Source organism: Portunus trituberculatus, chromosome 28 (assembly GCF_017591435.1).
Source record: "Portunus trituberculatus isolate SZX2019 chromosome 28, ASM1759143v1, whole genome shotgun sequence".
Taxonomy (NCBI): Eukaryota; Metazoa; Arthropoda; class Malacostraca; order Decapoda; family Portunidae; genus Portunus; species Portunus trituberculatus.
Window position 1 is genome coordinate 8,494,041 of NC_059282.1, and position 25,698 is coordinate 8,519,738.

At 41.3% G+C, this 25,698-nt stretch overlaps 3 protein-coding genes across 7 annotated transcripts; 2 read left to right on the forward strand and 1 right to left on the reverse strand.

Moving 5' to 3' along the window:
• Positions 1-1,179: 1,179 nt before the first annotated feature.
• On the forward strand, positions 1,180-8,536 carry LOC123510056 (nuclear protein localization protein 4 homolog). 2 transcript variants are annotated; one of them, XM_045264834.1, is made up of 10 exons: positions 1,180-1,320; positions 2,264-2,498; positions 2,696-2,960; positions 3,272-3,410; positions 3,526-3,888; positions 4,208-4,450; positions 4,621-4,764; positions 4,907-5,052; positions 6,217-6,355; positions 6,819-8,536. In XM_045264834.1, the coding sequence occupies exons 1-10, from the start codon at positions 1,318-1,320 to the stop codon at positions 7,086-7,088; spliced, it is 1,947 nt and encodes a 648-aa protein (XP_045120769.1). In that variant the 5' UTR covers positions 1,180-1,317; the 3' UTR covers positions 7,089-8,536. The 2 variants fall into 2 exon arrangements, with proteins under 2 accessions (XP_045120769.1, XP_045120770.1); XM_045264835.1 differs by having other exon boundaries at positions 1,181-1,320; positions 2,699-2,960.
• LOC123510054 (trichohyalin-like) lies at positions 6,671-14,511 on the reverse strand. 4 transcript variants are annotated; one of them, XM_045264830.1, is made up of 11 exons: positions 14,207-14,511; positions 13,346-13,506; positions 13,086-13,157; positions 12,902-12,991; positions 12,521-12,625; positions 12,015-12,194; positions 11,467-11,607; positions 11,110-11,238; positions 9,851-10,783; positions 8,748-9,489; positions 6,671-7,033 (listed from the first exon to the last, which is right to left on the reverse strand). In XM_045264830.1, exons 2-10 carry the CDS (start codon positions 13,499-13,501, stop codon positions 8,749-8,751), a joined length of 2,547 nt encoding a protein of 848 aa, XP_045120765.1. In that variant the 5' UTR covers positions 13,502-13,506; positions 14,207-14,511; the 3' UTR covers positions 6,671-7,033; position 8,748. The 4 variants fall into 4 exon arrangements, with proteins under 4 accessions (XP_045120765.1, XP_045120768.1, XP_045120767.1 ...); XM_045264833.1 differs by having other exon boundaries at positions 13,346-13,489; positions 14,251-14,510; XM_045264832.1 differs by having other exon boundaries at positions 13,346-13,489; positions 14,219-14,510.
• Positions 14,512-15,419: 908 nt separating this feature from the next.
• LOC123510331 (bromodomain-containing protein DDB_G0280777-like) lies at positions 15,420-25,687 on the forward strand. Its single transcript, XM_045265401.1, has 7 exons — positions 15,420-16,416; positions 17,946-18,034; positions 18,429-18,572; positions 20,406-20,567; positions 20,733-20,883; positions 21,035-21,191; positions 21,545-25,687. Exons 1-7 carry the CDS (start codon positions 16,380-16,382, stop codon positions 22,692-22,694), a joined length of 1,890 nt encoding a protein of 629 aa, XP_045121336.1. The 5' UTR covers positions 15,420-16,379; the 3' UTR covers positions 22,695-25,687.
• The last annotated feature ends 11 nt before the right edge of the window (positions 25,688-25,698 follow it).

The window sequence follows — 25,698 nt, forward strand, 5'->3', positions numbered from 1 at the left end:
ACGTCAAATGAGAACACCTGACCATATGGAATTGAAAATGATAGTGATGTCGTTGGAAAGTGTTTTAGTAACAAACATTGATTGGACCAATAGATAAAATGAACTAATAAGATTTCGCCCATTCCACTGGTAATCTCTATAACTTTCTGCTTTTTTTTCCTTCCCCACGACTTGAACTGTTTCCAAAGAGGACCATCGAGACACATTAAGAACGCAGAAATTCAAGTTCTTAAAACCCCTTTTGATTATTCTGAAGGTGGTGGTGGTGGTGGTGGTGGCTGTCCACGGTGGTGGAGAAAAAAAAAAAAAAAAAAAAAGGAGGCGATCGAGTTTGCTTGAGAGGGGGCTACAATAACTGTGGGGTGGATACATGTAACTATTGGCGTGGGTGATAATGGTGAATACATTTGTGCACGTGGGTTATAGCTATACTAAGAATTATGCTAAACACAAGGCTGCCTGTCTCACTGCCATTGTCTGTGACGTCTGTTTACCCCTGTAATATGTTGTTCGCTTCTTTGTTCTTTTTCCATGTAGGAGGGGAATTGTCCAGGTAGGGGAACATAAAGAGCTTTATAAAAGGCCTAACGAAGTGTTAGTTCCCAAAGGGTTACAAAGGATTATTCATCATTAGAAGTGTCTTTAAACTTTCCTCATTGTTCAAATTATAGGAAAGACGAAATACAGAAGCAGGCAGATAGTTCCACAGTTTATCTTTGCTTAATTAATACGGTGCTTACTGCTTTGAAATGACACTAGATTATGAAATGATGCAAAAGAACCACGTGGACTGGTTTAAAATATGTTCCATCACTTCTTTTCTTATCTGTGGTATGTATGAAAACTGTATCCCAAGTTTGTGTAGACCGCTGCAGTTGAATAGTTAGTCCTCCCGTGTACTTCTTGAAGAAATACACATTTACTCTGCAGATACATTTTTTTTTTTTTTCTGTACTTATTCCTGTCCATATTCATTTAATTATGAAGAGAGAGAGAAAGGTAACCATAACCCAATTTACATTTTAGTTTTATTTATCCAGTAGTTTTGTGTAGCCAGTAAAATCTATTCATCTATCTATGTATGTATCTTGGTGATGACATGACATGCACAAGCTGCAGAGTATAGACCCCTTGGCCCTTCACTACCCTTGCTATTCAGTCTCACAATAGACGCTACACAAACACCATGAGGAAGCCACGAGAAGTCTGCAAGTCTTTCCTTTTGATTTTCTTTTGTTTTATTTGGCCGGTGCAGTTTGTTATGGGTTCCTGAGTTTATGGATCCCAGGCCGAGGAGAGACCCTAACAAGCGCTGCCATGGTACGTATTTTGCCAGCTTATCACTAGAATAATAACACCCAGGGGTTATTTGACTCGCTAGATCATAAACACATAGGTAAATTGATATGTAGGGTCGATAAAACCTGGTGTATATCTCTCAAGCCTGGGATTTTGGGGTTACTTGAATTGTGATGTATTTTGGTATTTATTTGTGGTCTCTGATGTGTTTGGGTGGTGTCTCTGTATGGTATTTCTTGGTATTAGTGGTATGTGTTGTATTGGTGGTGTATGGGGGTGTCAGGTGTATGGGTGGGTGTTTCCTTTGTTACTGTGGCATCACGCTGCTTGCCACTCCACTCCCTCGTTTTGTTTACCTGAACCTTTATCACCACTTGTTTGCTTCTTCTGAGAGATAACGAGTGGTGGATATTGGGAGAAAATGAATAAATGATGAATAAATAACCTGTGGCAGATGAGAGACTGGAATTGTTGATGTCTCTGATTCACTCATCTGGTTGGCTACCCTCTCATGACATGTGTAGAGGCAGATAGAGGATATTTCTGTGGACTTAACATGAACACAGACTCTCGTTACTCCAGCTGAATCACGTGTGATATGAATAAGGGACTGGTATGGAAGTGGGAAGATTATCAGGGTTATTAATGAAAAAATGCTACGAAACGAAACCACAGTACAATATCCATAGAATTATTACAGTTTCAAGCAATACACCATATATAACTATACACATTCTCACGGTCTAGATCACATTTCTACGAACACTTCTAACGCCAGGTTCGGTTAAGTTAGGTTAAAGCCCCTCTTTCCCAGGAAGTCCCCAAGCTTGTTAGACATAGGGAAAAAGAAATATAAGATAGGGTAAATTAGTTGAAACTGCAAATTTACCCAATATCCATGCTTATTTATTTGTAAGGGTAGCGTTTGGTAAGATTTTTAGTTAAAGTCAGTGCTCTATTTCAGATCATCCGTGTCCAGTCAGCGGATGGCACCAAGAGAGTGGAGGTGAAGCCCACAGACACTACCAAGACCTTATATGAAAAAGTCCATGAAATATGCAACCTCCCTTCCTTTGACTTCACTCTCACCACATCCCGAGATCTTAAGTCTGAGATTGCCTCATCCAACCGCAAGACCCTCAAGGGATGCAAGCTGAATCATGGCGACATGCTCTTCCTGCACAAGCTTGACACTGAAGGTGAGGCTGTGCGACTGTCTCCTAGTGTTGGATGACAGTACTAGGAAAGAGTTATGGAAGATTGTAAAGTGTTGTGCCACAGTTGTGTTGTGTGTGTGTTCATTGGTTTGTACGAGTGAGATAATTGACATGAATCACACATACACCTAAAAGTTATCCTTATGTATACTTAGAAAGCACTGATGTCTGGCTTTAAGCAGGAAAGAATGGCAGCAGCAGTAAGAATAAGGAGAATGAGATCTTTGGCCATCCAGTTGCCGGCAGCAGCAGCAGCAGCAGTATCAGCAGAAGCCTTCCCAGCACCAGCAAAAATGCAATGAAGAGCAGTCCATCTATATCCACGTCCTCCGGCACCTCTCAGCAGGTTGCCTCCAGAATCAAAAGTATGGTGGAGGAGGATGAGGTGGACCGCATCCTGGCCAAGGAAGATGGCCGCATCCCTAGGAAACTGAACCCACAGTTGTGAGTTTTTTTGGTTGTTCATTCTGTCTATGATTCATTCCCATGATATAGTGTGTTCCCAATGGGGAGTGTCTGTCATAAGCCACTAACACAGGGTGGACAGGTGTCTGGGAATGGATTATTTCATTTGTACATTGGTTCCTATGGAGAAAATAGCAAACATCTTGGATTACAAGTGGCAATCAGGAACTACATAAGTTCAAGAAACAAAGTTTCTGTGTTTAGTTGGAAGTCAGTGTTACTATTACCAGGTACAATGGCAGTGTGTGTGTGTGTGTGTGTGTGTGTGTGAACCTCTTGTCTTTCCTCAGGTGCCGCCACGGGTCAACCAATAAGTGTGTTCATTGCATTCCTCTCGACCCTTGGGATGAGAATTACCTGAAGGAGCACAACATCAAGCACCTTTCCTTCACCTCATACCTGCAGAAGCTGACGTCAGGTGTGGACAAGGTATGTAGACTAAAGTTGATTTAAAGTCATTTAAAATAAATTTAGCTGAAATAGATGGAAGCGTGCATTTTACATCTTGGTTATGTCCATTTTACTGATGTCATCTTCTCCACAGGGAAAGTTTGTCAGCTTAGATGACATCAACTGCAGAATCAAGGCTGGATGTAAAGATCACCCGCCATGGCCCAAGGGCATCTGCTCCAAGTGCCAGCCATCAGCCATCACCCTCAACCGCCAGTCCTACCGTCATGTGGACAATGTCATGTTTGAGAACCCTAACCTGGTGGAGCGCTTCCTCAACTACTGGCGGGTGACAGGCCACCAGCGCCTGGGCTTCTTGTACGGCCGGTATGAGCCACACCTGGACGTCCCGCTGGGCATCAAGGCAACGGTGGTGGCAGTGTACGAGCCACCACAGGAGGGCACCAGGGACCACATCAAACTGCTGCCTGACCCCAGAAAGGATCTGGTGGATGAGGTAATAATCAGTGGTGTTAATTTGAGCTCTGCTTGAAACATCGCATACCATGCTATTTTGGGTGTGCTTTTAGTAAAGAAGGAAACAATACTCAGATTTCAGAGCTTACTTATGGAGTACAGGTCATTGTTTTATTTTCTGTATTTATCAAACTCTTCTTGTTTTTATATTCACACTCTCCAAGAAGTACTTCTTGCTCCACCCATTCCCCATCACTACTTCCACTCCTGAAACTTCCATCTTTATCACCACCAGTAGGGATAGAATGATGATAATGGCTGACATTGTCCATGACAATGCCTTGCTCTTCCACCTCCAGATTGCCAAGGGGTTGGGGCTGACCTGCGTGGGCTGGATCTTCACTGACCTGGTGCCACTCGATGCCAACAATGGCACAGTACGGTATCTGAGGCATGCCGGCACCTACTTCCTCTCCGCCCACGAGGTGATCACTGCTGCCCATCTCCAGCACCTCCATCCCAACCCTTGCAGACTGTCCCCAGAGGGAAGGTTTGGCTCCAAGTTTGTCACAGTTATAGTTACTGGCGACCAGAATAACCAGGCAAGCGATCTCTTCTTCGTATAATGAGTCAAAGGTGTATTTCCATAATTTAGCATATAGTGTAAATTGCTGCATCCTATGATTATAGCAAGTCAGAAATGATTGCATAGGAACCTTGGTGTGTACACAGGACAGTAGAGCTGGATGTAATGATGTAACCCATGTGACAGGTGCACATGGAGGGATACCAGGTAAGCAACCAGTGCCAGTCTGTGGTGAGGGACAAGTGCCTCATACCCACCAAGGATGCCCCTGAGCTGGCCTACATCAAGGAGTCCACTGCTGAACAGTACGTCCCTGACGTATACTTCAAGGTCAGTGGTTTGTGGGAAGACGTGCAAAACTGAAAGCTTGATTGTAATCTTTGTGAGAATAAGTCATGGAATTTATGACTGATTCCTTCTATGTGCCTGTGTCTTTTGCCTGATGGTTCCCACTTCTCTTTATCCCTCACAGGAGAAGGACCAGTACAACAATGAAGTTGTACGTTTAGGAAGACCTTTACCTGTAGAATATCTCCTCTTAGATTGCCCAGTCTCAACTCCTAATGAGCCCCTCTATACATTTGCTGTGAATGAAGCCAGTTTTCCCGTGGCAAACAGGTACAGCTCTGTTGTTGGATATTCAAATATTTTTGCTTCAGATGTAAATATAATTTTTTCTAATGACTTTATCTATCTATCTATATCTATATCTACGAGTATATCTATCTATCTATCTATCTATATATATATATATATATATATATATATATATATATATATATATATATATATATATATGTATATAAATAGATAGATAGATATAGATATATACAGTAAGTCCTCGTTTTACACTAGTTTAGTATACGATAAATTCGCAGATATGATAATTGACAATTACTACCATTTTTTCAATTTACGATAAAAAAATCGCACTTACGATATTTGAAATTCCCGCCGCCTGTGATTGTGGCGCTGCACTGTGACCAAGTCGGACCAACAACAAACCAGTCACTTTCGCGCCAGCACGATGAATAACAGTGAGACTGTGCTCGGTGATTTACTTACATTATTCTCTGCATTTAAGACCAATTCCTGTCCAAAATGTCACCGAAACGTAATTTGGATCTTGGTGAAGAAGTGGGTAAGGGTGAACGAGCCAGGAAAAGTTTAATGTTGGAAACGAAGCTTGATATAGTCAAGAGAAAAGAACTTGGGGAAGGCTTGTCAGCTATAAGCCGTTCCCTGAATTTACCACAGTTGCTACTGTTTTGAGGAATGCTTCAAGTGTTAAGGAGGCAGCAGCTAATGCTTCAAGCCTGCAGGTAAAATTGCTGACAAAACATCGGGAACCCATTATGGATCGGATGGAGGGTTTACTTAAAATTTGGATAGACAGCCAAACACGCCAGCATGCCCCACTCTCGTTGAACCTCATTTCAGAAAAGGCCCTGTCTATTATTGAAACCTTGAAGGTTGAGATGGGTGTTTGTTTACTTTTTTCAATTGACTTTTATACTGAGCTGGAACGTATTCCTATCTAATACATGTTAAAACAGGTTCGGTTTACACTAATTTTGGTTTACAATAGCTTTTTGAGGAACGCATTTCTAGTGTAAAATGAGGACTTACTGTGTATATATATATATATATATATATATATATATATATATATATATATATATATATATATATATATATATATATATATATATATATATTTCTTTTTTTATTGTTTTATTTATTTATTTTTTTCTGAATTGTAACATTGTGTTGTTTCAACAGAATGGTGGAGGGTCACCTGCAAGACTTCACCACGCTAGCAGCGTATCTCAAGAAGTTCTCTGATGACCAGTTCTTGGAGGCCATGTCAGACTTGCATGTCCTTATATACATTGCTGCGATGGACATGCTACCTCTCAGGGTATTTGATTCCTTCATTCATTTCATTGTTATGATGCAGGTACTCCAGGACACTTCAGAAATTAGTAGATGGCACTGCCTCTACTCAAAAATTATTATGAGAAGGAACTTTAAATTTTTGTGACGGTTCATCTAATCATCATAAGACAGGGACTGTTTAGTATGGTTTTACTTTATCTGCTATTTATTGTTGAGTAACCTTACATTATAACTGACCATAGTATGGCTGACATCAGTTATTATGAACTCAACAGGTAAGACATATCTCTCAATAAATTTGCTCCTCCCGAGTTTCAGGTAATAGATAAAATTTCAATAAGAAACAAATCTTATGTAGTTTTATTTATAAGCTACAATGGTTGATACATTTGGAAGCTACAGGTGTTCTTTATGATCTTGGTGGTGGACATCTGAGGAAGCCATGTGTCACACTGGACGTGTCTAAAATTAACCTAACTTTTCAGGAGTACATTGGACCATTACTTGAGGCTGTCAAGACCCGCAACCGAGCAGCAGCACTGGAGTGGAAGCAGTCGGGCCACTGGGCAACGGTGGAGCAGCTGGTGATGGCCTCAGGACCGGAGAGTCTGAGTGGTGCGCGGGGGGCCGATGTGGTGGGGGTGGGGTCCAGCACACAGGCCTCAGCGGCAGCCACCTCCTGGACGTGCCAGCACTGCACCTTCATTAACCAGACAGCAAGTGAGAGCTGTGATATGTGCCACCTTCCTAAGTGAACTGGCCACAACTATAACTAATGTGACTTTCAGTGCTGATGCTGATATTCAGTGTCTTGTGTAACCTAGACAAATTCACTGCAATTTGTTGATGGGTAAAAAAAAAAAAAAAGCTCATGTTGTTCACTGAACAGCAAGAATATCTCAGATATATATAAATATATATAATATATTATACACAATGATTTGCTTGTATCTTATCAAGCACTGTAGTGCATCCTCTGATGAGGGTATTCAGGTATTTCATAGGTATGTTTCGTTTATAACTGCTAAAGTCCTCAAATAAACACTGCTGAGCCTAGATAAATTCTGGTGTAAGGGGACACTTCAGGAGGTTTTTAGTTTGGTTTCAGTGACAAAATTCTAACAACTTATGTGTTATACTGACTGTGGCATGAATACTGAGAAAGTGATGAGTGGAAGGGTCTGTATGTAGCCCACCTGCCTGTATGCCTTCAGAATGTTCTATTTAATGGCACACTTTGTAATATTTCTCTTAAGTAAATGAGAAAAATACCCAGATGAAATGATAATTAATTAATATTGTCAACATCTTGAGAGTTTGCTGAGGATTAGGGAGCTCCCATGCACCCTTACAGCAGAGAAAGTATTCAACATTGTGTGCCTTCTCTTTATCTTGTTTAGTGATATTACTCAGATTATACTAAATCATTATTTTTTAATATGTATCTAGTGAGATTTATACTGTGGCTTGGTAATTTTTCACTACAATTTTGACATTGCAAAAAAAAAAAAAAAAACTTAGCAGGGTAACTACTAGAGTGAGTTTTCCTACAGCCTGAAGGTGTGACGGCTGACTGGTGCAGGGAGAGATTGTGTTGTGACTGCATTGGAGGGAGAAAAGTGTTCCAAATTCCTTCTGGTAAAGATACGTTCTATGCCTTATCAAACAATGTGTTGGTGAATACTAGGTTATTATGATGTTCAATGTAGATGAAGTTTGCAAGTTGTTAGTACTGCCACAAGCATGACACACCTTCAGGCTGAGATGTGAGAACTAGAGGCACAAAGGTCACAGTGGAGGAATATTCATAGAATTTTGGAAAACAGTTGTATCAGAGCTTGAATGAGGCCTAAGCACACCACACCTTAGGTCCCACAGAGCTCCCACAGGTTGGCTTGAATTTTATGAACATGAGGGATATGCAACACTTCATCTGATAAGTGTAACTTTGTGTTATGCAGGAGTTGCAAGTTTTATCTTTTTACATTAGCAAGTGTATGTGACCCTTGCTGTTTTATATTGTTCATTTCTTAACAGTTCCTTTTGAGCATTACACACAAAGTAATTGAGCATTTTGCAGTGTGACATTAGAGACCACTTCCAGTGTTAGCCTTACTTATTGCCCCTTTTTGCACCTGTTATTTCTAGTTTGTACAGGACCCACTGTGGTCGAGTAGATTATTAATAAAAAATCAAAGTGTTATGCTCGTCATTTTATATTCTAAACAGGTAGATGTAAGTTGGAATATATATTCCCCATGGGGTAGGAGGGATGGCCTGGTTACACTGCAGGCAGATAGCAAGAATATTACCACTATCTGTCTATGTCTCATCAAAATGCTGTCAGGGATATTCTGTAGGAAGCACAAAGATTAACTAACATTTGGCTATAAGACTGAAACTTAACTAGTCACCTTAAATGCCCTTGAAGACAGTGGTGTCTATGGCCGGAGTGGTCACCGACGGGAGGTCAACACTGGAGAACAAGTTATGGTAAGTGGAGGTAAAGGTGGTCAGTTGCCTCTGCAATGTAGAATTCCTCAGCTGAAGTTGGTCAACTTGCTCCTCCAGCTTCCTGACAGTACAGCGAAGGGACTTCTCTGTGTGTTCCTTCTCAGTACGTAGGGCCGACACCTGAGCCTGGAAGCGAGAGGCCTGTGTTTGCGCCTCCAGGAGCTGCTTGTGGGAGGCAGTTTCCCTCTCGTTCAGTTGTGTCTGGATGCGGTCTGAGTCTTGGTTCTGCTGCAGCTTGTAGCGGTCAGCGAGAGCAGAGAGGCTGGCACACTCTCGGATCCTCTCCTCTAGTTGTGCCGATGTGTGCTCCAGGATGACATCTTTGGTGGAGAGTTGTTCACACAGCTGGTTCATTTCTCTCCTCATCTCCTCAAGCTGGTGCTGCAGGGACGAGACAGACTCCCGTGCCCCTGCCACCTCCTTTTCCCTGCTCAAGCTTTGCTCACGCTCTGTCTTCAATTTGGACTCCTTTTTACCAAGTTTTTCTTCCAGGTGCTTCAGATGGCTCTGCAGTCCTTGGTTTTCCACCTGGGCCTTGTGTAGCAGCTCCTTGGTATCTGCCAGTTGGTGCTCAGCCTCTTGCACCTTCTGAGGTAGTCCACTAAGGATGCCTAGCTGTTCTGTGGTTCGTGTGGAAGCCATCTACAGAACAAATCAATTTAGCTAGACAAGGCAATAATATTAGCTAAGAGAAAAAAAATTTTCCACACTTACAATAATAGCTCAGCTAATAAATTTTCTAATAAATTTTCTGAGTGATAAGGATTCACTATTACTGAGCACCTGCTCATAAACATTACTGAATCAGGACATTATTTATTCAAAAAGTAATGATACCTCATGATTAATATTAAACTATTAAAATTCTCCCAAATTGCTCCAACCCTTAATTTCTTATCTCCTATCAACTATTCTCTCATTTATAGTTTGATACAAAGTGAAGGCAGACACAGGTTACCTTTAACTTTCACAGTCCAGCAAGACACCTGAAGGTCACACCTACCTGTGATTCAAGGAGGGAACACTGGTGCAGCAGCTTCTCATTCTGCCGCTGCTGGTCTTCATTCTGCTTCTGAAGGGTCTCTATCTTCTTGTTCCTTGTCCTCAGCTTTCTCTGCAGTTCCTCATTTTCATGCTGCAATTGGTTCTTGTGTTGGTCCTGTTGTGCTCTGGTCTGTTGGAAGCTGTCCCTCCATTCTTGCAGGCAGGTGTTGATGGTGTCTTTAATAGTACCCATCATGCCCTCCACTTCCCCTCTGCCTATCTGAAGGCTCTCAAGTCTCCTCACAATAAGTGTTAAGGCCTCACTGTACATCTCATCTGTTTTTGTCACTGCTGTTGATTCAGGCTTTCCCTCGCCCTCTGTGCAATGGCTTGTGGCTTGTGGCTGTGTAGTTTGTGTGTCCTCTTTTGAATGCTTTGGAGATACTATGTGTGCAGTGCTAGGCAGGTTCTTTGGGGAGTTACTACCATCAGATTTAGTTACTTGATGCCCAGGACTTCCCTTTGTCCTGACTTCATTCTGGCCTCCCTTCAACTCATCAACCTGTTTTCCTTCTCCCGCTTTGGTATGGTCTTTTTCCTCCACTACCTTAGCCTCCTCCAGTCTGTTCTTCTCCTCGGCCTGGAGTTGAGTCTGGGCTTCGTGCAGCTGTTTTCTTAGTTCCTCTATCTGCTGAGCGTGATCCTGTTCCTCCATCACCACCTTCCTCTGTGTCTGCTCCAGCTGGTCCTTGTATCCCTGAATAGCTTCCTCATACATCTCCCGAGTTTCATTGAACCGCCTCATCCATTCCTCCTCTAGCATTGCTGTCTCAGAACTCCAGCTGCCTCCTAGCCTTTGCTTTTTGAGGGCATCTTGTAGTATGATGGTGCTGTCCTTCATTGCCTTCAGCTGTTCCTCATATTTCATCAAGTTCTCGTCTTTTTCCATGAGCTGGGGAGAGGAGCAGTAAATAGAGTAAAAAATCATTAACTATACATCTATTAACAGACAGCTTTTCATATAAATTCTGCCATGGGGAATGACTCCAACATTGTGCTTGCTTAAAAAAAATACTGACATTTCTCAAACACTCCTTGCTTTGCAAAACATTCACTGTTTTCTCAATTTACCTTAACAAAAGCAAAAAAAAGAAGTAAATATAAAAAAAAAACAAGGAAACAAAATGAAAACTGGTAGGTTGGGTATCTCAGAGTAAGAATCACTCCCCACCAATACTTATCAAGAGAAAGACAGTCACTCAGTGTGAAGCCACCCACCTGCTGCCTCAGTGCCTGTGTCTCCTCCTGCAGCTCTGTTAGGGTCCTCCTGGTGGCCTTGATGTCTGTGCCTCGGCCCTCCCCTGATGCCCCAGCAAGACTGTTCAGCTTCTGGTTCTCAGCTTCAACCTGTTAAGATTGTAAGGTAATGAGCAGCTTTTTCTTTCCTTCCTTCCTTTTCTCCATTCTTTCTGTTCCTGATATATACTTGATATTTTCTATTTCTTTCCTTTTGTTGTTCATATGAAAAATCAATAAAAAATACAATATGGACATTGGAAAGACTACAAAAATCTCTCAAGAACACTTTCAAGAAGTAAATTAAAGAAGACTGCAGACCACCAACACCAGTGATACCTTGAGAACATACTGCAGCAGGTCTTCATACTTCTTCCTGAGAGAAAGGATGACATCATCTTGCCTGGGGGCCTCCATACTCTCCCTGCTGCCTTTCCTTGCTTCCCCTTGTCGCTTGGCCCTCTGCTGCAGCTTCTGAATCTGAGGAGAACAAGGATTTGGTAGTTGATGCTGTAATGACCTTAACAGATTCATCTGACAACTTTTATGCTTCACAAGCGTGAGGTCTAATGTTCAGTATTGAAGAAACAACCATGAGCCTACAATACACAGTTGTGGAGAAAGTTATAGCACTTATTTAAAGAATTGCAAGATGATGGTTCTGTACATGTTGTGAATGGAAGGAAAATAGTTTAATCTGAATTTGAATTTAAAACTTTAGTTTTTCTTCATCAATAAATCTATGGTAGCTTCTATGGTTGTCTAGAAGCCAATTAAATTATCTACCATAATCATATAAGAAAGAAGAGTCAGGGGGTAAATTTTAACATGGTGGGAATGTCAGCCAAGTACACAGATCATCTTAAAATGTGGGAGTCTCAAACTACCTTCTTCATGAGCCTCTTGTTCTCCTCCAGCAAATAGATGTTGTGCTGATTTAAGTCCCTCACATTCTTTAACTCCTGACGCAGCTTCTCCTCTTCCTTCTCAAACTCGCGTTCACTTGTTCCCTTCTTCCGTCCAATGTGGCTGGTTTGCTGCTTCTTTTCTCTCCTCTGTCCTGCCCCCTGAGTGACAATGCTCAATGTACAGTCTCCTAACCTCCATTTCCATGGTCATCAGTTAGTGTTGCCAGTGTGACAGCGTGAATTGTCTGCTGTGAACCATCCCAACTGATGCAACTTGTATCCCAGGCATATCTCAATCAGTAAGAGTAATTAGGTTGGGGATAGAAAATTTAGTGGGATTTACTTTGGATACCAATCAAAGCAAGCAGTCTACAGCAGCAATTCACACACTGGCAATGCTATATGTAGAAATGGATGGACTCTTATGAATGGAAATCTCAGCATTTGATTCATCATATCTCACAGTATGACAGGAAGCAACTCACTGTGGTCTCCTCCTCAAGCTTGGGTGACATCTTACTCCACTTCATGACAGTGTTGTACATATCCTTGGGCAAGGGATCACCATTGTGCACCCTTCTCTGTGCCTCCTGCATCAACAAGAAAGGCAAAGCTACAGAGGTACAATCGCATTCATTGGTCTAATAACCTGCTTCACTCACTCTCAGTTTGTGAGTCCTCCACTCTGATTAAAATTTGCTCATTGTCAAGTTTTGGAAGGAGATTGTTAGATCTGAGGACTTAAAACTCAATATAAAAGTGGGGACAATATGATTCAATTCATTACGGTCTATACAGAAAAATAAGACAAAGTAAGGAGAGAAGAGCTTAGGCAGAGCAAGGTATGGTAATAATAAGACTGTCACCTTGATGAGGTCTTCTTCATGGTGGAGGCGCTCAATGTAGCGGGAGTGCTGAGCCTTGTCCTTCTGACTCAGTGACTTCCTCTCCATTGCCTTTCAGAAAGAGATGTACAGTCATAAATTTTTGTTCCATTGCAATGTAGTCACTGTTCAATATGCAATGAATTGAATGAAAATCCCTACTCACGCCAGTGTGGGACGAGTGTGCCAGCAGCTCAGGATTGGAGTGAAACCTTCTCGACAACAGCAGGGAAGGTTCCTGCACACATAAGTAGATGAGTAATTGTAATTATACAGAGGTGATAAGAAAAGTACACTAAAACAAACATGAATTCAATGAATATCTATATTTTTGTCACCAATGTCAGCTCAATACAAGTAACCAACATGAAAGTAAAACATGTACCAGTGAACAAAGATATACTTCTCTCTCCTCTGTTTACTCACCCCATGGGGCCTGGAGGTGCGACAGGGTGGAGGCACCCAGGGCCGGGGGTGTAGATGGAAGGGGCACAAACACAGCTGTGGCTCAGGGCGCCTCAAAGTCTTCAAGAACTCTTGGTAGCGACGAACCCTCCTCCTATGCAGCATCTGTGGCCACATGTAAGCTTTCTGCACTGTTATCTCCTACTAGTGGTGCTGACTCCTACATTAGTTATGCTTAGGGTTAAACACAAAACTTCCTGACACTAATGTATGGGGGGAGTCTCTCAGTAGAAACAGGACATCTGACTAGTTTTTCATTTGATCAGAGTCACTTGACCAGCTAGGGCATTATGACTGATCAGGTTACTTGATCAGGTCAGGGAGGACTGCTGACTAGGTGGGGTAGAACTACTGACCAGGATATTTTCTATTAAATTTTAATGACCATTATATATATCTTGTATTCAATATCTTTTAAGTGGTCATTAAAATTTAATAGAAAATATCCTGGTTAATAGTCCTACCCCACAGGGTCAGCAGTCCTCCCTGACCTGGTCAAGTAACCTGGCCAGCCATCATACACTAGCTGATCAAGTGACTCTGGTCAAATGTCCTGTTCCCGTCCAAGGGATACGAACTGATCAAAACTAACCTAACCCCTGAACCTCACGGGGGGCCACGGATACTGATCAAACCTTACCTCACACAGCCCTGAACGGCACTATCATTGTATGTCTATACTATGGTAGTGTTCATTGATGTTCAATCAACAAACAGCTGAGAAATTAGAATTTACATTTTGTAATAAGGGTGCTAAGCACTCCTGAAAGGCTTGTCAAGAGTACCTTAAACCATAAAAGATTGCAATTCCAGTGTACCTACCCTTCGTCTTACTTTTTATCCCTGTTCTCCGAGTAACGCCTTACATCTCCTCCTATGGCCTGTGTTCCCTTCAGCTGGATTGAGTTTTGTTCTTAGTCTGTCATTGCTGACGGAGCAACAGAGGTTTGTTTGTTTGGCACGGAATATTGTTGTTGCCTTCGAAACGGCACTTCTTGACGTTATCGTCCCTGACGTATCCCTTCCTATTTAATCTCCTTCGTCTCTTCTCGTTCTCAGTGTCTTTCATTATTCTTCTCTTTCCTCTTATTAAATGAAATGTATGCAATGTTCTCTTTTACAAAAAAAAAAGTGCTAAAGAGAAAAAGAGATGGTGGGAGGGGGGGAGACATCCACGAGCAGATAAAAAAATGACAAGTCAGATCGAAAGCCGGCCGATAATCAGGAGTGGGTGATACTATGGAAATATAGCGTGATGTGGTGTAAGCAAGGGTTCTCTAGACTTCTTTAGTAGAAGGAGTACGATAACGCTGTACCAATTGTAACATTCTACGTTTACGCTCCAAACTATTGTATCAAGTAGTAGTAGTAGTAGTAGTAGTAGTAGTGGCACAAAATCAGTATTTCACGTTAATACGCTCCTATCTACAATCAAATAAACATTAAAACAACACCAGCAATCGCGATCGGCATCCCAAATGTTCTACCTACTTAATGCCTCATAAAATCCATCAAAGTCTATCTTGAGTATGATATAGTAGTCTACTTGTCTTATCAGCATTTTCCCTCCGGAGCTAATTGTTTGTTGACATGTACAGTACACACACACACACACACACACCGCGTAGTGTAGTGGTTAGCACGCTCGACTCACAATCGAGAGGGCCGGGTTCGAGTCCCGGTAAGCGGCGAGGCAAATGGATGGGCAAGCCTCTTAATGTGTAGCCCCTGTTCACCTAGCAGTAAATAGGTAAGGGATGTAACTCGAGGGGTTGTGGCCTCGCTTTCCCGGTGTATGGAGTGTGTTTTGTGGTCTCAGTCCTAACCGAAGATCGGTCTATGAGCTCTGAGCTCATTCCGTAATGGGGAAGACTGGCTGGGTGACCAGCAGACGACCGTGGTGGTGGTGAATTATACACACACACACACACACACACACATATATATGATGCAACACTTAAAGATCGTCTGTCGTCAACCCGTTTGTGGGATTTCCTGGTAATAGAAAGTGAAGCTTACGTATATGTAGTCCAGCTGAAGCTAGCCCACATCACGTATTTACACTTAAACAGTTCCAATAAGTTAGTCGGATGCATTACATCCATTTATGATAATATTCGGAAACGTTTCAGTATCGCACCTAGACTACTTTCAAAAGTGCTACCATAGTTGAATTAATACGGAAACAAAAAACCCGCTAATCACTTATGCAGCCTTTGAAATTGGTGGTGGTGAGAGCAAAATTTTTGAGAACACGGGTCAACATCATGTCATGTGGTATTATGACATGGAACAGGACACATCACCATTGAAAACGTGTCTTATCACCGTGGAGAGTATTGCACCATGTTAGATGAGCGAGGTAGGATGCTCGGCCCGCTCGCTCGCCTATCCAGTCCCACACAACCTCCAACTCAAGACGGATCGTAGTAAGCAACTCATGAGATAAATGTGGACAGAACTATTCTTCAGAGTGTATCTTATTGTTGAAGTGACATATTTTGATGTGGTAATGACAAGAAACACCTCCAGCATGAATTGACAGGACAAAGAATGCTCTGTACTGATAATGCAGGGCAGTGCATACTGCATAGTACATACCGTCTTACCCTTGGCTGTGTGGTATCCCACCGGTGGTGCAATACTACATGAAAGACATGTCAGGCGTTTATACAATAATTGAAGCCAGCATCAGCAAAATAAGAGAAGGATATCAAAATAGCAAGATATTCTATAGAAGTTGAGATGACATCGGCCGGTCTTCAGTGCAAATAATTCACCTTTGAAGCACTACAAAACAAGGGGTGAAGGAAGCAAGACGATAAAAAGAGCAGAGGAAAAAACATTGATACCGCAAGATCACGAAGTCGGAAAACAATATCTCTAAGCAATTCAAGGAATCGGACAGAGCGTGCGCCTGCCTATTGAGGGCGGCTGGCTGCTCAACTCCTTGGCTAATATCTCGGCATTCAGCCTGACCACGGCTAAAATCACCATGGAGAAGACGGAGACCAGGGCACAGGACATTGGAGGTGAGTTTGAGCGGCTTTTGTTTCCCATGCACAAAGACTGAAGGGAGAATAGGTACGTTTATCGGATGAGTCAGACAGGTACGTACTTGGGATGCGTCATACTTGAACATTGTCCCGTCACATGCCTCACCCCGCTGGCACACACCCACCGCCTTACCAATACTTTCCTTTTTTTGTGATGTGTACGGGGTAATGTACTTTGTGACCTCTCTTGCAGATAACCTTAATAACAAAGATGCGGGAAATGATAACCCTGCTCGCATTCGACTTTTGATAAACGACACCATATATGATTATAAATTTCTGCTTAAGTTATTTAATCCTGTTTGTATCTATTTCTACACTTTTAGACCGGCTTCACTACACTAGTACTGTGATGACACCATGATATATTTCCTGTTTCAGTTATTCACTCTAGTTTTTATCTCCTGCACAGGCTTAATTTTACTAATACACAGCGGGGCTCTTAACCTACGTACCTGCGTGGTGTCAGCATTGTATACGGGTTTACCTTAGTGATAGGTTGATCAACACGTGGGGGAGTGACGTATCTCGGAATTTACCATGGGGGATAATGATTTGTATCTCTGGATGTTGCCACGCAAATATACTAGTTAATAACGCTCTTATAGATAACAACTGCCAAGAAGTGAACATTTTTAAAGCCATGCACAAGTTTCAATTATATGTATGCTCTTATCTTCATTGTAGTGAAAAAAAAATCAAATAGATAAATAAATGCTTCACATGATTACTTCTTCAGACAACCGCAGTGACATTCCTTTGCTATTTATTGATGTTAGTGACCTTCAGGAATCTAGGAATGCAGTATGAATATCATTGGTTCATGTGGGGGTGGATCAGTGTATCAGAGAGAGCCCAACATTAGCATCCTTATATGTGAAGGTAGTCTTATCTCATCAACACACTACAGCCCTTGACGTTATCCAATATCATGGATTTTCATGTTGAGTTGCTGATTATTGAAAAAAGAAGAGATAACTGCAGTGACATACAATACATTTGTATGATTGAAATACCACAATGTTATGCAATCACTACATGGGTGAAAGACTGGAGAAATGATATCTAAAGAAAATCAAATTATAATTGTTTGTACCATTAAATTGATGTAACATTGTGCAACCATCAGCTACACAGATGCAAGTTTGCAGGAAAAAAAAATAGTTTACTTACTGTTTACTTACATACTAATGGATGATAAACAAATATCAAGACTCAATATTTATGGTAACAATCTTTGGTTTCCTTATGAGAACATATTATCATGCTCATGAATGTTTATTGTTTGCTGACTACAAATGCGTGATAGTCATACAAAAAAACCAGTCAAACTTAATATATGAACGAAGTCTTCACCTTATAATGGTAGTTCTATTGAATAAGAATCTGTTTAATTAAGATGATTGATATGATCACTGAACTTACAGCACAAAGAAAAGTAAACTACCAATAATATCAGACTTATGTTGCAGTGACCTTAGTTCACAATACCCTCTCCTTTCCAGAGATGACAGAGCCTCAGATGACACAGGCAGAGTTCACTGATAAGATGGAGACTCACCAGGCCTTCATACATGGCAAGTCAGCTGAACTGGTGAGTAAAGAGTGACATTGCACCCTCCTGTAACCTCACTACTCTTTTTCATCATCATCATCTCTCTCTCTCTCTCTCTCTCTCTCTCTCTCTCTCTCTCTCTCTCTCTCTCTCTCTCTCTCTCTCTCTCTCTCTCTCTCTCTCTCTCACAAATATGTTTCATCATGTATTTTTTAAGTCAATCAAATTTGACTTTTTAATAATGTTTGGAGCAGCATGATAGCTGTTCAGATACAATGATACAAAGCTGCCTACGAAAAATTAAATAAAAGTGTTTGAATTTAGTTTTGTATTTTTTCATAGTTTTATACAGTATATTTTTTCATAGTTTTATAAGATATTTGTTTTATTATGAGATATTTGAATAGTAATCTAGTTATTGTTCTCTGGACAGACCCGTCTGATGGACACCCTGAAGATAGTGCGTGAGAGCAAAGAGCCATTGACACAGGTCAAGAACTCCCTGCAGGAAGAAATCAACACCTGTAACAAGGCCATTAATGCTGTATCTGAGGAAGTCACTCATCTAAAACAGAAGGTGTGTGTGTGTGTGTGTGTGTGTGTGTGTGTGTGTGTGTGTGTGTGTGTGTGTGTGTGTGTGTGTGTTCATACATAGTTTTGAAATCATTTATGCATTGCCATGTTGTGGTCAATGTTAGGTTACCACGAAGAGGGCACAGAGTAGCAGTGTCGTTTGTTCAGGAACTCTTTCACACTGTCTTCTCAGGGGAGTTAATGAAAACTCAGCTAGGGTTTTCCTTATATTAACAATACAGTTATTTACATTACACAAGGATAGTCTTGTACACACACACACAGTCCACAGCTCCCTGGCAAACGCCCAGGGGAGCACAACGGCCAGCCTGTGTGTTTATCAGACTCCAACTAACGTAGCTCTGTCTTGTCAATCTTTCGTCAGCAAAAACTCACCGACACCGGTGACTGACTCATATATTAACCCCTTCGCGCCGGATGTTAAAAAAGCCTGCCTGTATGATATACGGGTGGTAGTGCCGCGCCGGCGGAAACTCTTGCAAGCTTGTCATACTTGTCGCCTTTGTGTATTATGCTGCTATTTTTAGTCACTATATCGCCTTCGAAGAGGAAAGTGGACACTTCTCTCTTCGGAGAAAAAGAGAGAGAGAGAGAGAGAGAGAGAGTGTGACATTTGCTAATATTTTAGATACAAGCGGGACGCAAGTAGCTTATCTTTCGAGAGGAAGAGGGGAGGGAGGGAGGGAGAGAGAGAGAGAGAGAGAGAGAGAGAGAGAGAGAGAGAGAGAGAGAGAGAGAGAGAGAAAATTTGTTTTTTTTTTGTGTTGTGTGTGTGTGTGTGTGTGTGTGTTTCACGAATGTTACAAGGCGGACGCATGTAACTTATCTTTCGAGAGGGAGAGGGGGATGGAGGGAAGGGAGATGGGGAGGGAGGAAAGGGAGATGGGGAGGGAGGAAAGGGAGATGGGGAGGGAGGAAAGGGAGATGGGGAGGGAGGAAAGGGAGATAGGAGGAGGAAAGGGAGATAGGGAGGGAGGAGAGAGAGAGGAGGGAGAGAGAGAGAGAGAGAGAGAGAGAGAGAGAGAGAGAGAGAGAGATGGGAACAGTCTATGCCATTGGGTAATTTTAGACACAAGGCGGGATGCATGTAGCTTATCTTTAGTGATTGGTGGAGACAAGGATGGTGGGAGGAGCACTAGGATTTCAAAGACAGCATACGGCGTGTGTAGTTGGTATCCAACACACTATATGGGACAACTGAACTGAAGAAAGCTCAGAAAAGAAATATGACGCCTACGTAGGCGTCACCGTATTTGCTTCTGGCACTTCATGACGCCTACATAGGCGTCACCGTATTGAAGGGGTTAAAGAACAGTTACAAATGCATTGATTACAATAGTTAAAGTATTACTTAATTATAAATGAAAGAAATCAAATATATGATAGTACTGAATATATGTCTATGCTGTTATAATTAAATATATATAATCCAGAGTTTCCCACACTGAGCCTGTGGGAACGTATACTGACTTAGCATAAGAAGTGCTTGCATATGAAAATGAAAGGATGTGCTTCTCGCTAAGATCAGCCTTGCTTCTAACGGCTGTGTGTAGAAACAAGGAAGAAAAATAGTTATATACAATTCATACCCTAACAGCCAGCCAAATTGTACCATATATTCATCCATGATTTGAATACAAGTGTCACATATCTATGGCCATCATCAGCATTCTAGCAAGAAATTAATTTGGTCCATCTATTTATGTCCTTTTATAATGACTGTTTCTAAGAATTCCTGCCCCCCTTCAGAGTGACAGGAGCAAATACCAATGCACTCTCTCCTTTGCTGACCACCACTGTACACTTCACCTTACAGCTGAGGTACCATAGTGTGAAGCAAATCCTTGACAACATAGAACGACTGGAGTATCAGCTTCGCAACAACAACTTCAAGCCCAGGGAGGAACAGAAGATCCTTGATGAGATCTCAATGCTCCAGAAGTCCATCCGAACCCTCCGGGAGTATGAGGCCAAACAGGTGAGGCTTTGTTGCTCAGGTGCTTGTTGTATATGCCAGTAATACTGAGATGTTGGAAGATTACATATTCACCAGATAAAAGAGATGACATAGGTGTCAAGGAAAATGTAATTGGATCTATTGTAATATGGAATTTGTACCTTACTCCATTTTTCTCTGTTTCAGACTGAGAACAAAAAGTACCGTGCAGAACGAACTAGACTGATAGAGGAAAGAAACAACAACTACTCCAAGATCAGGACTCTTTATGCCAAGGAGGATGAGATTAAGAAGGAAATAGCAGTTCTGCGTGGGGACATTTCTGCCAGTAGGAAATGTAAGAAGTCAAGGAAGCATTGTAGAGTAGTGCCACCTTGGTACAGGGATGAGGGTATTGTTGCAGCAGTTTTCTAAATTTTCCCTTTATGATAATGATTTCCCTATTTTTTGCTATACATCATCTGGATTCTGTCCCTCTGTCTGTCCAGCCATTGATCAGTTGCGGCAGCTGCGGCCAAAGCTAGAGCAGGAGTGGACAGCTCAGCAGCGTAAGCTACAGGCGGCACGCAACAAACGCTATGAGGAGAAGAAGCGCTTGCGGCAGGAACAAATACGGGAGCGACAGGAGGAGAAAAGGAAGCTTTGGTAAGGATGCAGTGACTCACTGAATGCATTTTGTAGCTGCTTCTAGATGTATTAACTACTCAGCCATTTGTTGCCTTTTTATACAAATAGCTAGGCAAGGCTTGGACACATATAAAGAAGGACTTAGTTTATTAATGTTACATATCGTTATGTGCAACTTTTGAGGTTCCTCTTCAGAAAATGTGTATTTTGTGGTACTGGCCTCTTGAGAGTCTTTAGTTATTCCTGTTACCAAACCTGTGCAGTACTTCTCAGTCGTGCTCAGTTTTGGATCTTTCTTTCATAGTTTTAATTGTTATAAACAGGAATGCTGTTTAGAAACTTTATAAGTGGCATTTTCCTTAACTCTTCAGGGAGGAATATGAAGCAAGCCGGGAACCGTACGAGGAGGAGAAGAACCTTTGTCGACTCCTCATCAATTACTTGCAGTCCAGTGTGAGCAACAGCACTCCCACTCCCAGCACCCCAGCCTCCATCACCTCCCGGCACTCAAGCTCCAGCACTCCCAGCCTCACTCCTGCCACCACTCCGTCCCAGCCACCCCCATCTTTCCCCTCATGCAGCTCTACAGAGGCATTCAGCTTTCCCTCAAAGTGTAAGGACATGGTGCCTCCAGAGTCATCTGGCGCTTACTACTGTAAACCCAAGGATGAAAATGCCTTGACCAGAGTGAGCAAGCGAGAGAAGGCCAAGGTGAGAAGGGAACATAGGCTGGCAAATCGCACAAAAGAGTTACCGCACACACCTGATGTGCTCCTGAAGTTCAGCAAGCTGTCCATCACTCCACCCAGGAACACAGAGCAGATCCCTGGGGTGATAGTTATGCTGCAGGACCAACTTCAGCACTTCCACTCATTAGCACTGAGTGAAGGCACCAGCAAACAGATTGATGGCAGTGTGGATAACACAAACAAGGCCAAGGGTGTAGCTAAAAGCTCCAGACCCAAGAGCTTGCTTATAATGTCTTGCTCCCAGACCACTTCTGCCATCACCACCACCACCACTACCACCACCATGACATCCACCACATTTACTGGGCAGGAGCTCACCAGTGAAGTGAAAGAAAATGGCCAGCTCCCTCCCATCACTCCCACCGCTGCCTCCTCTTCCTCTGCTGTCAATGTGTACAGTGTGACTACTCCGGTGTCAGTGCCAGCAATAAATGTGGTGGCACCTGGTGCATCGTGGGGAGTTAGTGTTATTCCTAACCATGCACCTAAAGACAGTTTAAGTGAAAGCAGTGTTAGTAGTCCAACAAACACTGAGCCTATGTACAATGGCATTTCTCACGCTATCAATGGAATGCGGCATGAAGTAAACTCGGTACCAGAGCTACAGATGTGCTCAGATATCCTGTCGGCAGGGAACAGCGACTCTTACTTTTCTGGACCAATATCATACACCTGCAGTGTGGTAGAGGGAAAGAGTTTGAAGGAACCAAACAATAATGGTGGCTTTAGCTATGCTGCAGTTGCAGCAAAGGTAAAGCCACTTGAGTTTTGAGCTGTAGTTAGATAGCTTGAGCTTATTTATTAATGCTTTATTTGTATTGCTACCAAAGATAAGTTTTGAATACTTGTTTGCTGAATGCTGTTCTGTATAGACTTCATTATTGTTTGCATTTGTATTATGAATGATGCATTGATGCTAGCTTATTTTGTGCAGGAGGAACAACTTTCATATGAATGAAAACTAATGTGGTGGTTCTTGTGGGAAATCAGTGTTAGATGGTTGATCTTCATCATCCATGTAGAGTAAGAGTTCAGTGCTCAAAGGAACATAACAATAGTCTGGAGAATGAAGTGGAGGTGTAGGAGGTGCAAGAGGAAGACCACCACAGATAGGACAGTGCCGAAGTACATGAGAAATTAAGGTGTGTGTGAAGAGGAATATAGATTAGTTGTGCTCATCCATGGGGGAAGGTGTCACACAAATATGTTGCTTATTTAACTGCATTTATTACTCAACTAATTATCTAGTCACTAGTCTTAGTTATTTAATGTTGATAATGTTTATGTTGTTTTAAGGAAATGACTTTTGCTACTGTTTTTATATTTATATTGTTTTATATGCTAAAAAGAATATATATGATGTTGCCCCAAAATGTGTCATACTCTCCCCCTCCATGAATGTGCCTCTTACAGGAACACTGATTCATTTCAGAAGATAATCCTTCTGTTGATGGCCAGCATGGAACACAATGCCCTCCACATGTGTACAGTACTCCCAACCAAAACATCCATCCTTGAAATAATACTAAACTATACATTGTGTATGCACATGCTACCAATATACATCTACTGTTTTCATTTCATATAATTCTGTAGATAACTTAACCATCCCACTTAATGCTATTGGTGTGACAGGTATAAAATGTGGTGGTGCTTCTTGGTGTGAGGTCTTCACTGCTGCAATGCTTCAAAAGTCACTGTGGACTGAAGAAATGACACCAGTGGCCAAGAACAATATTTGATAGCATTTTAAATGTCTGTAATTTAATTTCCTTTTCCTAGAAACACTGTTATGGCTTGTGTGTTCAAGGAATCATTGATAAAATGTTCATTGTTTACAAAAAGTCCAGCTCAGGTAATGCCCAGATTTCATGTGTATATATCCAAAGAAATCTTTGATGCAAATGTGGCTATGTGATGAAGTTATAGGCAGTACTTAGAAACTTGTCATCTGCCTTGTTCAAACCTAACTGAAAAAAAACTTTGGTGTTCAAAGAATAGCTTTACATTGAATGTTGTGCACAGTGTGTCTGTAACCCCAGACTAAGACCCAGGCTTGTGCATTGCTACAATTTTCATGTTAAGCTCTTCTTGAATAGCACTATTCATTGTGTCGAGGCTGACTGAGATGTCTTGAGACACTTACAGCAAGTGCTTGTGGTGATGCATTTCAGACATGCTAGGGGAATGGCTGTGGCATACACTGTTGGCTAGTAATATGTTTTCCACCATGTGGTGAGTTGGTTAAACAATTACACTGAGCATGTGTGAAATGTACCATCTGACAGATGCTGTTAGAATGATTGCTGTTCAAAGTGGATGGATTTGTCATTACAGGGAATAGTTTAACAGTTGTATATGATATTTTTGACACTGATTTGTTATTTAAAGCACACCAGTGGTTCTTGACTTGCTGTGTTTAGAAGACAGTATTGCTGTACTTAGCAGTATGACATCTATGAGAAAGAATGTCACAAATACTTATTATTAATTTCTTCAATTAAAATATTACCAGCTTATTTTGCTCTTCCTAGTTGCTTCTCAGTGTTTATTATCATTGTTGAAGTATACTGCATTCTCATTCAGTATTGCAGGTTGAATTGTGATACTATGCCAGATTAAGATAACTACTATAGTGAGACTAGTTCAAATGTATAGAATATTTTAAAAGTAATGAGGCAAACTCCAGCATTTGTTATGGTGAGTAGCTTCATAGTTATTCTTATAATAGAGATCAGCTTCATTTATTGACTGAACTGGTTATCATATATATTTAGAAAATATAATTTGCAATGGTGTGTTATTATGATGCAGTTTTATGAGAATGAAATTTCTTTAGTGTGTGTATTTGTATAGAACATTTTTGTTTTTGTGACTAGCTATGATCTACTCTTGTGCACCTTTCTGGCATGATAGTGCTACTTTATATAGAGTATAGTGGTAAGGATGCTGACCGCACACACATCTGGTCATCTCAGTGTTTAGTCTTGTAGCATCAAATATAAAAAAACGGGTGTTGACTGTAACTGAAGTATCCATGCTTTAGATAAAATTATGTAGCTATTTTTCCTCTATCAGATAACAAGTGGGGCATGATAGGAATTGATCATTCAGGATGTTAACAATATGTACATAGATGAGTGTTGTTATAGTTATGTCATAATAAGAAACACTGCTCACCATTAGTCTTGCTGTCATGAATTGTCAACCAAAAAAAAAAAAAAAAAACATGAGCATTTCTTATATTAAGAGTGAAAGTTATGTTAAAAAAAAACACTTAAATTAGCAGTACTAGTCTATTTCCATAATTTTTAAAATATGATTTTGCCTAAACTTCTTTAAGTTGCTTATAGTTAAAAATAAAAAATCTAGGAATATTTATTAATTAGATGCCACATGGGCTGCAGTGTTTAGCTTATTGCAACATATTGGTGTGCTATTCATTTTATATCAGTATGGCTTTGACTCAGAATGTGGTACTAATCTAACTGTCAATGCTCTGTAAGTGTCACCAAGTCTTGAGTGGAAAACACAAAGGTGTCTGAGGAGGGGTGTCCTGGTGGAAGTGCTGCTGAACATGTACTATATAAGTGTTAGGTGTGTTGCATAGAAGACATATAATGAAGGATGTTACAGGCACAGAGATGATGGGAGGGTCTGTGACTACTTACACATCATTACTGGAAATTTTAGGTACAAATTTATGAATAATTGGACTCGTTATGTACATAGATAGATATTTAATCAAATAAATCATGTTTATAAGCTTGGTTTGA

What these genes read in the sequence shown, in the direction of transcription:
- LOC123510056 (XM_045264834.1), top strand. An exon ending in TGACGTCAGGTGTGGACAAG is followed by an intron (nt 3,411 to 3,525) that starts GTATGTAGACTA and finishes TCTTCTCCACAG; the next exon opens with GGAAAGTTTGTCAGCTTAGA. An exon ending in TGGACATGCTACCTCTCAGG is followed by an intron (nt 6,356 to 6,818) that starts GTATTTGATTCC and finishes CTAACTTTTCAG; the next exon opens with GAGTACATTGGACCATTACT.
- LOC123510054 (XM_045264830.1), bottom strand. Translation starts at nt 13,501, where the DNA reads ATGTGGCCACAGATGCTGCATAGGAGGAGGGTTCGTCGCTACCAAGAG. An exon ending in CACACTCGTCCCACACTGGC is followed by an intron (nt 12,992 to 13,085) that starts GTGAGTAGGGAT and finishes TCTTTCTGAAAG; the next exon opens with GCAATGGAGAGGAAGTCACT. An exon ending in CACAGGCACTGAGGCAGCAG is followed by an intron (nt 10,784 to 11,109) that starts GTGGGTGGCTTC and finishes TCCTCTCCCCAG; the next exon opens with CTCATGGAAAAAGACGAGAA.
- LOC123510331 (XM_045265401.1), top strand. Translation starts at nt 16,380, where the DNA reads ATGGAGAAGACGGAGACCAGGGCACAGGACATTGGAG. An exon ending in CAGGGCACAGGACATTGGAG is followed by an intron (nt 16,417 to 17,945) that starts GTGAGTTTGAGC and finishes TCTCCTTTCCAG; the next exon opens with AGATGACAGAGCCTCAGATG. An exon ending in CATTTCTGCCAGTAGGAAAT is followed by an intron (nt 20,884 to 21,034) that starts GTAAGAAGTCAA and finishes CTGTCTGTCCAG; the next exon opens with CCATTGATCAGTTGCGGCAG.